The following is a 14,391-nucleotide window of genomic DNA, read 5'->3' as shown; positions in this document are numbered from 1 at the left end:
TCCAAACAAAGCCATTCACAGTATAAAGATAGAAATCCACTAAAATAGCACCATTTCAAGTACCATCAAATGTTTTGCAGAGTCTAAGTGGGAGGTTGATGAACTAGGGGTGTCAACGCTAGCGTCAAGCATGCTTTGATCTCCACATGAAAAGCGTTTGCAGACGACGTCTCATCCTGCATTTTTGTGATAGTTAAGACTTGACATGCTTCTGTGGTAATTCAACTACGCCTTACAGAGGCTGAAAAGTACTTGATTTCTGTCACAAGTCCCATCTGGGCTTGTTTTGTAAAACAAATAGCATCAAGATTTAATTTCTCTATCAAATGATGACTGACAAGGCTGGTGTGTGTCTGTTTGTGTTTTGTGTGTCAGTAAAATTATTTCGGGTGGACACATAGCAAAGGTTCTGCCCTACTCTGACCAGTATGCTGGTTTATGCTTTATTAATGGTAAATGCGTTAACCGTGATGAATAAAAGTGAGCCGTTAACGCATGTGATTAATACAAATAAATGTATTCTTTTTTTAACATGATTAACGCACTTTGACAATTCTAATTAAACTTCGTACCTTTTTTTTTACTTTTAGAAACACTGAGTGATTACTCAAATAAAACAATACAAATTGTTTGTTTTATCAGTTCAGTCTGAAATAAATTAGCACTCGGACAGACATCCGACGTTCATGTGGGATTTCCACGTATAATTAAAATACTCGAGCAGCATTATGCATTTTAATAGCAAGGTTATTCCTTTTATAGTGATGTACAGCTTCTGAATATTGAATATTTGTTGAGATGAGTTTGAAGTGCACTTTATGTTGATGCATGTAGCGAATTAGTGCAGGTATGTGTGTTCACACATTTAGTCCTGGTTCGCTTAGTGTTCACATTGGCATTTTTAACACCGAACCTAACGATACAAAACCAAAGGCATCAGGAAAAAGTCACAACCTGATTGGACAGCTTTTATGACGTATATTTTCTGACGGCACTTGCCGATCATCCAAACCAATGCTGGCTGCTGGGCTCATTATATATATATATATATATATATATATATATATATAGGTGGTATTTTTACCAGCTGAGACAAACAAAGAGCTAATAAAATGTGTAAAGGAGTCAAAACAGTGCGAGGATTTCCTCCATTGCACACACAATATGCAACGATATGCTGCAAGGACAGCTGACGGCGGTTCCGACACCTGTACCGAACTATAATGGGCAACATAGCTCCTATGGTGAGAAAAAGCAGGTATGATTGAAGTCAGTATTAGGCAAATTACTTCCTGTTTTTGGTCCGTTTAGACGTCTTTGGTCCAAGCTCGTTCACACTTGTTCAAATGAACGGCACTAACAGAGCAATCGCACCAGAGTTCATTTTAATCTAACCAAACCTGCCAAGTGTGGACACACCCTAAGTTAAAATGTTGATTTAGTAATTAGAGAAACAGTTTTTTTAGTTAAGGACCCTGACGAAAATTAACCATGCTTCCCCGTCTGTTGCTCACTTCGATGTTGTGTCGAAGAAGCGACACTAGGGATCTCTCTTGAGCGGCGAATATACCTCTGATCTATGAAAAAAGGCCAATGAGAAGTTGGCAGACAGAATTTGCATGTCCCGCCCCCGGACATAGGGGTATAAAAGGCGGGGAAATGCGTCTGTTTCATTCAGAAATTTTCTTCGGAGCCAATGGTCGTGTATGCAGCGAGCTGCGAGTTACCCACCAGTTCCTCTTACCTGCTGTTGGATCTACGGCGCACATCAGCGCCTTTCTCCTTCTCTGCACGGCAGTGCAGTTTGCCCCTGGTCGCTTCGACAGCGCAATACTAAAAGAGTATTTTTTTAATCCCTATTGGCCCACCCGGGCTTGGTTCTCGGACCTCATACTCCTCGCGACAGCCCCTCCCTGGCAAATTCCCCTGAGGAAAGACCTTCTTTCTCAGGGACGGGGCACGCTCTGGCATCCGCACCCAGACCTCTGGAACCTCCACGTCTGGCCCCTGGACGAGACGCAGAAGATCTAGCTGATCAACATGATAACATGATCAACCAAGCCAGATCCCCTTTTAACCAGGCAACTTTACGCCCTAAAGTGGTGCTTGTTTGCGAACTGGTGTTCTTCTCAGGGCGAAGACCCACAATGGTGCGCAGTCAGGTCAGTGCTCTCATTTCTGCAGGAGAGGTTGGAGGGGAGGCTTTCCTGTCCACCTTGAAGGTGTATGTAGCTGCTATCGCAGCCCACCACGACACAGCAGACGACAAGTCTTTGGGTAAGCGCGACCCGATTATCAGGTTCCTAAGAGGTGCCCGGAGGTTAAATCCCTCCCGGCCAAGCCTGTTCCCCTCCTGGGATCTCTCAGTGGTCCTCTCAGGCCTTTAGAGACCCCGCATCAAGCAGCTAGAATCAGTTGGACTCAGGGCCTTAAAAATGGCCCTGCTGATCGCGCTCACCTCCATCAAGAGGGTCGGGGACCTGCAAGCGTTCTCTGTCAGCGACACTTGCCTGGAGTTCGGTCCGGAAGACACACATGTGATCCTAAGACCGCGGCCAGGCTACGTGCCCAAGGTTCCTACCACGCCCTTCAAAGACAAGGTAGTGAACCTGCAAGTGCCAGTCCCTTCGTTGCTGGGTCCGGTACGTGCTTTGCATACCTACTTGGACCGCACGCAAAGCTTCAGATGCTCTGAGCAGCACTTTGTCTGCTTCCGTGGACAGCGGAAAGGGAACGCTGTCTCCAAAGAGAGGCTCGCCCATTGGGTGGTGGAGGCCATTTCATTGGCCTATCACACCCAGGCCGTGCCCCACATGCGGGTCCGAGCACACTCAACAAGGAGTGTTGTGTCCTTGTGGGCACTAGCCAGAGGCATCTCCCTGGCAGACATATGCAGAGCAGCGGGTTGGGCAACACCTAATACCTTTGCGAGATTCTACAATCTCAGGGTAGAGTCAGTCTCGTCCCGTGTTTTGTCAGGTCCGAGCCGGTAGAAAATTGTAACACGCTGACGGATTGACCGGGTGAATAGCTTGCACCTAGTGCCTTTTCCCTCAGCTGAGGTAATACCGTACGCTTTTTCTCCCAGCAGAGCCCACTCACTCGGCTCCTTGGATGACTCCTCCCTAGCCCTGTGGATCCGCAATTCGGCGGAGGAATTCGCCGACCCAATCCACTGCGGGTACTCAAATCTACCCTGTACTGTAATAGGTGCTCTGCAGGTTAGGGCCCTACGTGGATGTTCTGCCTGTGTGTATTTTCCGTGGTACGGTCTCCTTACGAGTTGACCCGCGTCTCCTTTGGGCTGTTCCCACTGCCCCCCAGTCACCATGTCTGTAGCAACTCCTCCCTCCGAAGAGGTGGGATCTACCACCGCGTCACTTCCCACATGTGACCTAAAAGCCCAGGTCAGGGATCAGGTGGTGAACCTGCAAGCGTTGCCCCTGGAGGAGGCAGACCCAGCCTTGGTGTTGCTGTGTCCGGTGCATGCTCTTCGCATCTACTTGGATCGAACGCAGAGCTTTAGAAACTCCGAGCAGATCTTTGTCTGCTTCGGAGGACAGCGGAAAGGAAGCGCTGTCTCCAAACAGAGGATCGATCACTGGGTCATTGATGCCATCACTACGGCATACCATGCCCAGCATGTGCCGCCCCCTGCTGGCCAGCGAGCCCATTCTACCAGGTGTGTTGCAGCTTCTTGGGTGTTGTCCCGAGGCACCTCTCTAGCAGACATCTGTAGAGCTGCGGGCTGGGCAACACCGAACACCTTTGCAAAGTTTTATAACCTCAGGGCTGAGCCAGTTTCGTCCCATGTGTTATCAGGTGACACAAACTGGTTAGTACAGGTCAGCTGGCCGGCTGTACCACGTGTGCATAGCGCATTTCCCCTCCCTTGAGGAAAAGACATGTGCTCTTTTCCCAGTTGTGTTCACAAAAAAGTGTGAACCCTGGACGTTCTTTCTCCTTATCCACATGTGCTGGTTGTCTCCTTAGGTAACCCCATGTGACGTATATTCCGCAAAATGGTTACCCCTCTGGTAAACCATATCTTTCTTGGGCAGAGGGCCCTCTGTTCTTGGTCACCGTGTTTGTATTAACTCCTCCCCACCGCTCCGCACAACGTGCTTCCGCTTCGACCCGGTAAGACCATGTGTTGTATTCCACTTAGAAGTCCCACCCCCTCTTGGGGCTGGGTGTGGTCTCCGTGGTGTTCTCCTTTTTGGAGGGACACCCCTCAATGTGGACCTTATATGGCCCCCAGCTGAATGATTTCGTTCATTTTACCGGAGAGAAAAATAGAGAGAAGGCTATGGCTGGTCCAGCCAGTCCTTAAACATCTGAGCAGTTAGCCACTCCCCAAGGTGTAGGGGATCGCTTCATGCCTGCCAGTGTGTTGGGGTAGTTACGTGACGGCTTGCTGCACTGTCTACGAGGCACACAGAGTTCTGCCCGTCTCGCACCACCAGTCTACGTAACTCGGTTCAGCTCTTGTGCCGTTTTCCAATGGGACCCCTAGTGTCAACTCATCGACACAACGTCGAGTGAGTGACAGATAGGGAACGTCATGGTTACTGATGTAACCTCCATTCCCTGATAGAGGGAATGAGACGGGGTCCCTCTTGACACAACACTGAACCAACCGCTGAAATGTCCGGGTCAGTGCGAAACCTGAGTGTGTGTTTGCAAGCGGCACTCCATTTATACCCGTATGTCCGTGGGAGTGGCATGCAAATTCCACACGCCAATTCTCATTGGACTTTTCTCAAAGATCAGAGATTTCTGGGCTCCCATGAGTCAGCTCATCGACACAACGTCTTGTTTCCTCCATCAGGGAACGGAGATTACATCAGTAACCATGACGTTCTTACTTGACACACATGCCTTGCTTTTATTTATTTGATTGTTTGGTTATATTTAATGTAAAACCATAATTTAGGCTATAATATTTTATAGGAGCAGATATATAGAGCAGAAAAAAAACTTCCTTGCATCAAAAAGGTTCTTTATAGCACTATTGAGGTTCTAAATAGCACTTTCAAAGGAGGGTTCTTCAGGGAACCCTGATGGTGTTTAGTGTTTGTGTGAGTGACACTGAGCACTGTCTCTACATGTTGGTCTTTGCTCCTGGAAGAGTCACTATTGTTGAACTTCACTTCATCATGAGCTCTTCTGTCATTTTTATGATGATTAACAATACCATATTAAGTAAAAAACTGATTTTTACAGTTTCAGAATGTTAATATCAAGTTTATGATATTTTTTTACAGTAATTTTAACAGACTTTTTTTTTTTAAGTGCCAACGTGTTCATGTAATTTACAACAGATTTAAATTGTAAAATGTACAAGCTGTTCTGTAAAGTTGTTTACATATTTACTGTATTTTTAACATCATTATGATGGCAACCACAGCTGCCAGTTTTTCTTTTTTTTTTTACAGTTTAGGTCACTCCAACAATAGTAACTTTTATGGATGTATCCTTAAAATTTAAAAATAGGTAATATAATTTTAACAATTTTAACAGTGTACACTGTTATAAGAAAAGCCAAACTTAATGTCAGAACATGTTTCATCAGAATTGTTTTACTTTTTTTATAAATAAGATGGATGACCTGAACCACTAAGAAAAAGCCATCCTGATGTAACTTCAAGACAACACTACTGTAAACTACGTATTATAATCCATCTTGTTTGCATACCAGTGACCTGCAGTCATGGCGAAAATAACCTGTTGTTCCTACACCGTTGCCACAAATCTTGAAACACATCATTCAACAATCCTCAGGACAAAGAGAGGGAAAATAAACATATGATCCACACATACATGAGAGATCAATTTGAATACACTACAGACAGTCACACAAACCTTTTCCAGAATTCATACTTTCTGTCTCAAATGTGTCCTGACTTATTGAAGCAGACAAATATTTTTGCATAAATCAGGTAATCAATGCTAACATTCCCAAATGCACAATGCCTAGAGAGATCGTGACAACTGGCAAGGGTCAAACTCTTCAGATCATTAGACACTCATACGTTTTAATGCAAAACACTCTTAAGAACCGTACATGCGCATGATCAAAGCTTACAGTCATGAGACCAAAATGTAGATCCAGCATTCCTTATACCATGGAAATCAATTTTTCTTACTTCAACTTAAAGTTATAGCTCACACAAAATTAAAATACTTTAATTATTTACACACTCTCATGTTGTTCCAAACCTCTATGTCTTTCTTCTGTGGAACAAAAAAGGAGATGTTGGGCAGAATATTAGCCTATGTCACCTCAATTATTTCCATGGTGACTGAAGCTAACATTCTGCCTAACATCTTTTGTGTTCCACAGAGAAAGGAAGTCATACGTGTTTGGAACAACATGAGTTGTACCCCTTAAAGTGACTGCAAATTCCAGCAACATTACAGGCAGTCTTATCAGTGACGTTTTTAAACACACACACACACACACACACACACGCACACAATGACAGCCTAGAAACATCCAAACAAAAGTAGACTCCACCTCAGTTACAGGGTCAGTTGCAATCTGATTTGCAGTCTTTACGCAACTTGTGGGGTTGGGGGTGCACCATTCTGCCTGGATACTAATTCATTTTTACTATGTGCCAAGTTTTTAAGCACTTTTGAGTAAGAAATAATTACTGAATTTCCAAAGTATGACAGGTTAGTGGCATTCAATCTTTCAAAGATACTCTTTGAAAGATTTTAAAAAAGACTGTAAAAATGCTATAGTAAAAAAACTTAAATTGGTTAATAATGGTTAATGAGAGTACATTAAGTTGTTCTGTTTTATAGTTAATGTAGTTTAGTTCATGTTTACTGCATTATTTAAATTTCACACTTGTTACCCTGATGGTGTTTAGTGTTTGTGTGACACTGAGCACTGTCTCTACATGTTTATTGGTCTTTGATCCTGGAAGAGCCATTAATGATGAACTTCATATCATCATGTGCTCTTCTGTAATTTGTATGGTGATTAACAATATCTCATAAGGTAAAAGGTGGATTTTTACATTATAAGAAGGTTAATAACAAGTTTATGATGATGTTTTATTTTTAGTGTAAATTTAACATAATACATTTGTTTTTTTACACTGCCATCATGGTCATGTAAATTACAACAGCTTTACACTGTAAAATGTACAGGTTGTTCTGTAAAGTTGTATACATTTTTACTCTATTTTTTACATCATTATTCTGGCAAATATCACTGAGAACTCCATGTGGCGACACATACAGTATATGGATTGATATTTATGTTCCTTACATTAAGCTGCAAAAACAAAAACATGAGGAACAAAAAACATAATTTTGTGACAGGCGTAGTTTCGCCAATAGCCTGAGATTATCTCATCTAGTATCTGAAATGGGCCTAACAGCTAAGCATTACATTGTCAAAGGGCTACAATATACAAATATATATATATATATATATATATATATATATTTAATTTTAATAAAACATTTGCAAAATGCCATAAAGATAATTTTGGACCCTTCTTGCAACTTTCTTAGTCATCTCATATGCATTTAAATGTATTGTTTGTATTTGGTATAACTATAGGGCTTGGCAGTATGGTGGTATATATAGTGGCATTTGTATAAAGTGTCAACCAGTAGAGATTGTTCTGTATGCCTAATAGGAGAGACAAACAAACATGGAAAAGGATGAGTGAATGCAGGAGGACTCAAAAACAAGTCAAATGCAAGAGGAGAAATTTATTTTTGCACTAAAAGGTTCTTGGCATCTCTACTTCCGGAAAACATAATCAAAGCAAACGTTTATATTAAACTAGAGAGGATTAAAAAAAAAAAAAATGCAGAGTAGATATGTGAAACAGATCAAATATTATTTTTAATGGACTATTTATTTATTAAACATTTTTTTTATTGCAATGGGCATATTGTTAGGTTACTTCGGACATCGTTTAAAATCAAAAAGAACAATTCAGAAGTTTTTGTATTATCTTCAAAATATCTATCACAATATCACATTGTTATTTTAAGTGACAATTACACTGTAATCTAAGATCATCTTTTTTTTAATCTAAAATAAAGAACAGAGTCTCATAATTGAAGTATCTTATGTTAATTCACACCACACATGCACACAGTACAACATTTTCATACTGGCATCTAATTATACATTTAAAGCATATTATTCACCCACTACTAATGCAATAACATACAAGTATGTGCACATGCACACATATAAATATTGAGCTGTTTGACCGGTTAAACCATCATACATGATAACCATCCCAACAATCTACTGAAAAATCTACAAGGACTAAGATAGAGGGGACATTGAGAACCAGGAAAGGCAATACTTCTGAATATAATTTAGTTTAGTTGAATATAATTTAGTTTTAGTTTAGTACTCCTGAACAGATCTTCCTCAGAAACATTCCACAATGTCTATCCCAGCAATCTGCATAGTTGAGCATACAGACCATGACAAACCTATTTACTTACAAAGACCTGCAGGGCAATATGACTACAGTCTACAAATTCTAACTATAGATAAATCTGCAAATCAATCTTAAAAACGATTATGAGCTCAAAGTTAAACAGAATTAATAACTCATTAAGTACCTCATTCAGGTTGAACACTGCAGACAAATGGCCTGTTTACACATGGTTAATACCTTTCTGATCCGAACACAAGCAGGGGTGACGGATCACTATTTACAATTGTGATTGGCAAAAAATACAAAAAAGCACAAAATATCGTCACACTGTTGCTTCCAAGTATACTTCCCAATTTGAATCTCACTGCAAACAAACTGTTTCAAATGGAATGCTCTGTTATTTTAGTCAAGTACCTGCACTTTGCACTTTGAATGTATGTGTGCTTAACAGTGTTGATGTCAGGTAAACCAATGAAATTCTGTGAAGTTGTGTGCATCTAATATATATGCATGCATGGACTTTTCCAAATGTATCAATCTGATTTTTTTTTTTTAAATCCACAAATAGATGACTGACAGGTGATTATAGGCGGTCCTCTGCTGTTACCTGGGTCACAATAGCATTTACACCACAAATGCAATGTGGTCACATGAGTTCTTTTTTCAGGGTGTAAGTCAGACAAGTGGGATCAGGAGATGACCCAGTTTGGACTCGAACCTAGATCCCTCTGAACCAACAGCTTTTGTGCAAAGACCACTGCGCCACAACTCTGACATCATGTTTGTTTTGATTCCTTCTGATGTGTTTTTAGAATGACGGGCATTCCAGTCCTGCAGAAATCTGTTAAAGAAATATTCTGGGTTCAATACAAGTTAAGCTGAATCAAAAACATTTGTGGCATAATGATTGTTTACCACAAAAATGTTTTTCGACTTGTCCCAACTTTTAAAAATCGAGGCTGCAGTGAGGTACTCACAATGGAAGTAAATTGGGCCAATTTTTGGAGGGTATAAAAGGCAGAAATGTGAAGCTTATAATTTCAGAATTCTTCAGTTAAAACTTGTGTATTTTTTTTTACTTAAAGTTGTTTAAATTGGTTTGTTGACATTACACCATCATGGCAACAGAGTTGTAAAATTGGATTGAACTTTACACAGAAAAGTTTAGTAAGTGATTTCATCACACTAAAATCTTGTTAACATGCATACTGTTTATGTCTTGAGGCTATACCTCTGAAACAGTGAGTATTTTAATGTTTACATTAACTTCCATTGTAGGTGCCTCACGTTAACACAGATTTTTGAAGTAATTAATATTTTGCCAATCAATTGAGGTTAACTTGTATTGAACCCGGAAATATTCCTTTAAGTTTTAATTCAATGTGGACCTCGATGCCATGCTTGTCTTTATTGTAGAAGCTAGAAAAAATGTAATTTACTGCTAAACTCATTCAAGCCGATGTATAGTCAAATCTGCTGCCTGCGAGTCTGTACAAGCTTACCATGAGGGAGAAACCAGATGTATGTGTTTATGGGGGGGGGCCGGTGGATCACAGAAAAGCCCAGGAAACAAACTCTGTTCAGAACGCTCCTTCAGTTTATAGCAGACGTCATCAAGAGCCAAAACGTTTGAAATACTGTCAACAAAAGCTACAGTGGCATGCTCACAAATTAAGAAGCATAAAGGCTCCAGTATCAGTATTGGTGGAAAAATAAAGAAAAAAGGAACTTGATGTAATCCATCAGAGCAGATATTTCAAGAACAATTACATGGTTTGAATTGTTGTTTGTCCTGTGTAATTCATCACAGTGCTGTTTTAAACTATGTCACTCTACAGCTGTGAGTGGCTACTTTGGTGTTCGCCACTGTTTTCAGCCAGGCCAGTTCACAAGAGAAAAGATTTGCATCAACTTTACACATCAGATGCACACTCAAACCTCTTCACTCTAAATTTAAAACGTTGCCTTACAAAATTCACACATTAAAAGGGCTGTAAACCTTAGCTGTTAAGATTTAGGCTGTATGGTTGAGCAGTCAAATTTCAGTATGAGTTTAAAACCGGGCCCCCTAATCTAGGGTTTTTAACTGGCAATTTTTTAACGTAGTGCATTAACGATTACAGAAGGTTTTATTGTTTGTTAAAGGGTAACTAAACCCTAAACCAACTTTTTTTAGTTAATGATCTGTAAGAATGGGGCTTTATTAGTACTGGTCATTGATTCAAGTAATTTTTTTGACATTTGTGTATAAAGTGTTTTAATTCTACAATATAGGTGTAAAAACGTCTGAGTGCTGCCCTCTTCAGGTTGAACGGTGGCTACTGCAGTTGAATTTTCCTATTGGCTATTTGCGGTACTTCGTGACGTAACCGGTGACAGCTGACGTAAGCAGGTTCCAACTCACCACGCCCTTGGTACGAGCTACCACGCCCATGGCAGTATAAAAACCATCTCATTTCGTCAAAACCACTGTAGCGAGTCAGGAGTTGGAATTGCGAGTATTGAAAACGATCAGGATAGAGTATTTTAGCATCTATTTAGCATAGCATTTATATAGTTATTTAGATTATTTCATGTAGCCTAGGTAGTTAATTAGCATATTTGTTAGTGTAGTATTGTTAGAAGCATAGTTAGTTAGTAGCATAGTATTGCGTCAGTTAGGATAGCTTCAAGTTAGTGTAGATTATCTGTATTTAGTACAGTGGTCAGGATGGTACGTAGGTGTAATGTTGCTGGTTGCAACAGCACTGCTGGACTGTATTGCTTTCCATATAGACTTGGAAATTAGGCGCCAGGGGTTGCACGTCCTTGTTCTGGAAGACCGCGAGTTCCCGCCTAGAGCTGGAGGAGTGTGCAAACTGCATTTTACGCGGGATTGCTTCTCCAACGCAATGGAGGTGGAAATGGGCTTCTCCAAACAGCTCGCGCTGAAAAGCGACGCAGTGCCAAACGCCGCTCCTCCTGCATGGACTCCACCAACTCAGCGGCGTCTTGAGGTGAGTGATCATATATATTTGAATCACAATTTATGGTTAGGCTAAAGTTAATCCTCTGGGGTAGACAAACGCGTGTTCGCGATGCGGGAGTGTTAAACGTATTGCATCCTTATACATTGTACTACGGTATTGACTACCTGTATAGTTTTATTTGGAGGTATACGGTTTTGTACATGCTGACGTTACGCTTTACGTCACATTCTTCTAAGTTGAGAGAACAGCTAACTGATGTTATGTTCAAGTGAAGCTTGCTAAATAAAAATCCTGCTAAAAGGATAAACATCACTGAACAGCGTTTCGTTTGTTTTTCCTGCACGCGAGTGAAGGTGAATGTGCACTCGGATGCTCAACAGGGAGTTAAAACCGCAGTTTGAGCCAGCGGCTCGAATTGATATGGCTCCGGCCCTGTGTCCACAGACAATTCACCCTCCTCCACTTCAGGTGAAGGTGGGGGAGAAAGGTCCTCGACTTCAAAAGACCGCTCCGTGGCAAAGCTACTTGCGTCACTCCAGTCACTCTCCATTTTAGAGTCTGACAGCAGCTGTCAATTAATCTGTCACTACGGGTCTCAGGTGCACGCCCCCCCGCACAGCCCCGCCCTCGTTTCGTCCCCTCTATCCCCGCTGGGGTCTGCCCACTTTTTCATTTTTCAAATATTACTAGTGGGTGGAGTCAGACTCTGAGCAGGGGTTTAGTTACCCTTTAAGGTTATTAATTAAAATTATAGTAAAAAGTTAGTGAGAGAATTTAGCTTTTTTATATTTGGGGTATGGCCGGGTTGAAGGTGTGCATGGTGGGGAATTGCCCCCCTGTGCTCCTCCCTCCCAGTCGAATTGTGAAATGACCTTGTGGGACCCCCCAGTCAGACAAAAAGAGAACCTATTGCCCACCCTAAACCCCAAAGTACTCTTCGGTCAGACGCGAACGCTGAGGGTGCCAGGGTAGATCAATGAGTTTTGGCGCTGACTACCACCCCTCGAGTCGTGAGTTCGAATCCACGGCATGCTTAGTGATTCCAGCCAGGTCTCAATAAATTGGTCCAGTTGCTAGGGAGGGTAGAGTCACATGGGATAACCTCCTTGTGGTTGTGATTAGCGGTTCTTGCTCTCAGTAGGGCACATGGTAAATTGTGCGTGGATCGCGGAGAGTAGCATGAGCCTCCACATGCTGTGAGTCTCCACGGTGTCATGCACAGCGAGCCACGTGATAAGATGCATGGATTGAAAGTCTCATTAGTGGAGGCAACTGAGACCTGTCCTCCACCACCCAGATTGAGGTGAGTAACCGTGCCACCACGAGGACCTACTAAGTAGTGGGATATGGGCATTCCAAATTGGGAAAAAAAAATAGGAATAATCCAATCAATATCAACTCATATTATTTCATAATATCCATAACTAGGACTAAAATAGAATATTAACAAATATATTAGATGTTACAAAAAAAACAAACAAACAGAAGAATATAGTAGGAGGCCATTTATTTGCCATCACATTTTGAATTTCAGGGGCATTTTTGTCAAATAATTTCAGACCCCAGAGCAAGCCGAACTTTCTCCCAATACAAACCTCACTAATATCCCCAGTGCATTACTTTACGCGCAGAGAGATGGACAACCTTGCGGCCTACATCTGCAGTTCAACCTCCCTCCCAGGTGAAGAGTCCGGGATGGGTGAACAATGCAGTCTCCCATAGTGAATCAGTAGAAAAATGCATAGTAACCTCAAGTGAGTGCGTTATGGTAATTAATAGCAAGAGGCCGTTCACACCGAAAACGTTTTAGCGTCCGTCCGCGCTGTTTTTCAAATGTTTTCCTATGTAAACATGCGCTAGAAGTGAGTCTTTAACCGTTTGGACGCCGTGTCAGATAAAAACAAACGTCAAATTTTAAAAACACGTCTCGAGACACGTGTGTTATATTCGTTGCGCTACGTCTCGCGAAAGAACGCATTCGGTTTGAACGGCCCCTCAGATGTTTTTTTGTTTTGTTTTTTTTTTTAAGATCGATTCCATGTAACACAGTAAGAGCGAGGACTCTTCAAACTCATTCAAGACTGGATACAGATGTGGTGACGCTTAACCGTGCGATAACAATGGCACTAACTATTTAAAGCGTCCAGCGATATAGCCTATTAACAATTCTAACATTGTATAGGTTCGCGGAACGCTTTTGTGACGCGTCCCAACATAGTTACATAGTAACAACCGCAAGGCCTACATTTTCACACATATCGATTAATTCAGCGCCATTATTTGCTGTTTTTATAGAGTAAACGACACACCAGGGGTGTGCCAAATAGTATGGGATTAATTAAGAGACGCTTGCCAAATGCTAAGCGCTTTGTCAATAATTCAGTGCGCCATTCCCTGCGTTGCTCTTACCTTCCCTCGCCTTCAACAGCACGGTGTTGGCCACGATATTCTCAATCTCCATTGTCAGAAAAAGGATCCCATAGAGTCCCGATACATTTCACTGAAGAGAAAAAAGACGAGGACTCTCGCGCTATTGATGGTGGTGGTGATGAGGATGTCGGTGGCGAGGATGGTTATGATCGGCGTGAATTTGGCGTTGGCACATTGCAGGTTAATTGCATTTCTCCATATCTCTCTGTTGAACCCCCCCACCTTTCCGCTCGCCGTGGACATGTACTCTCCCCCTTGTTAGCATTCAGTGCTCCTTCCTGCCTCGATCACTCGCTTACACCGTCAGCTCTGGAGGAGGAGGGATCATCTTACAACCATCGCTCTCTCTCTCTCTCTCTCTCTCTCTCTCTCTCTCTCTCTCTCTCTGATACAGATTTAAATAGTTTTATTGGCATGTTAAAAAAAAGCTTTATGTTGCCAAATCATAGTAACATTAAATAAACAGTGCATGCATGCACACGCAGTTATAAAAATGCAATCAAATAAAGTAATAATATTTGCCATTTTATGCATGTTTCACAGTGTTTCCGTTTTTGTCCGGT

At 41.7% G+C, this 14,391-nt stretch overlaps 1 protein-coding gene across 2 annotated transcripts in view; it reads right to left on the bottom strand.

Annotated features, from left to right (window-relative positions):
* The window catches only part of LOC127644006 (G protein-coupled receptor kinase 4-like), a 63,547-nt gene extending 49,429 nt beyond the window's left edge, over nucleotides 1–14,118 (bottom strand). For both annotated transcript variants that reach the window (XM_052126993.1, XM_052126994.1), the window contains exon 1: nucleotides 13,808–14,118. In XM_052126993.1, the coding sequence (XP_051982953.1) occupies nucleotides 13,808–13,859 (52 nt within the window). In that variant the 5' untranslated portion in view covers nucleotides 13,860–14,118. The remainder of the gene's footprint in view (nucleotides 1–13,807) is intronic.
* Between the last annotated feature and the right edge of the window lie 273 nt (nucleotides 14,119–14,391).

This window comes from Xyrauchen texanus, chromosome 5 (genome assembly GCF_025860055.1).
Source record: "Xyrauchen texanus isolate HMW12.3.18 chromosome 5, RBS_HiC_50CHRs, whole genome shotgun sequence".
NCBI classification, from domain to species: Eukaryota; Metazoa; Chordata; class Actinopteri; order Cypriniformes; family Catostomidae; genus Xyrauchen; species Xyrauchen texanus.
The sequence above is the reverse complement of the archived record's forward strand: the minus strand, read 5'-3'. Positions and strand labels throughout refer to the sequence as shown.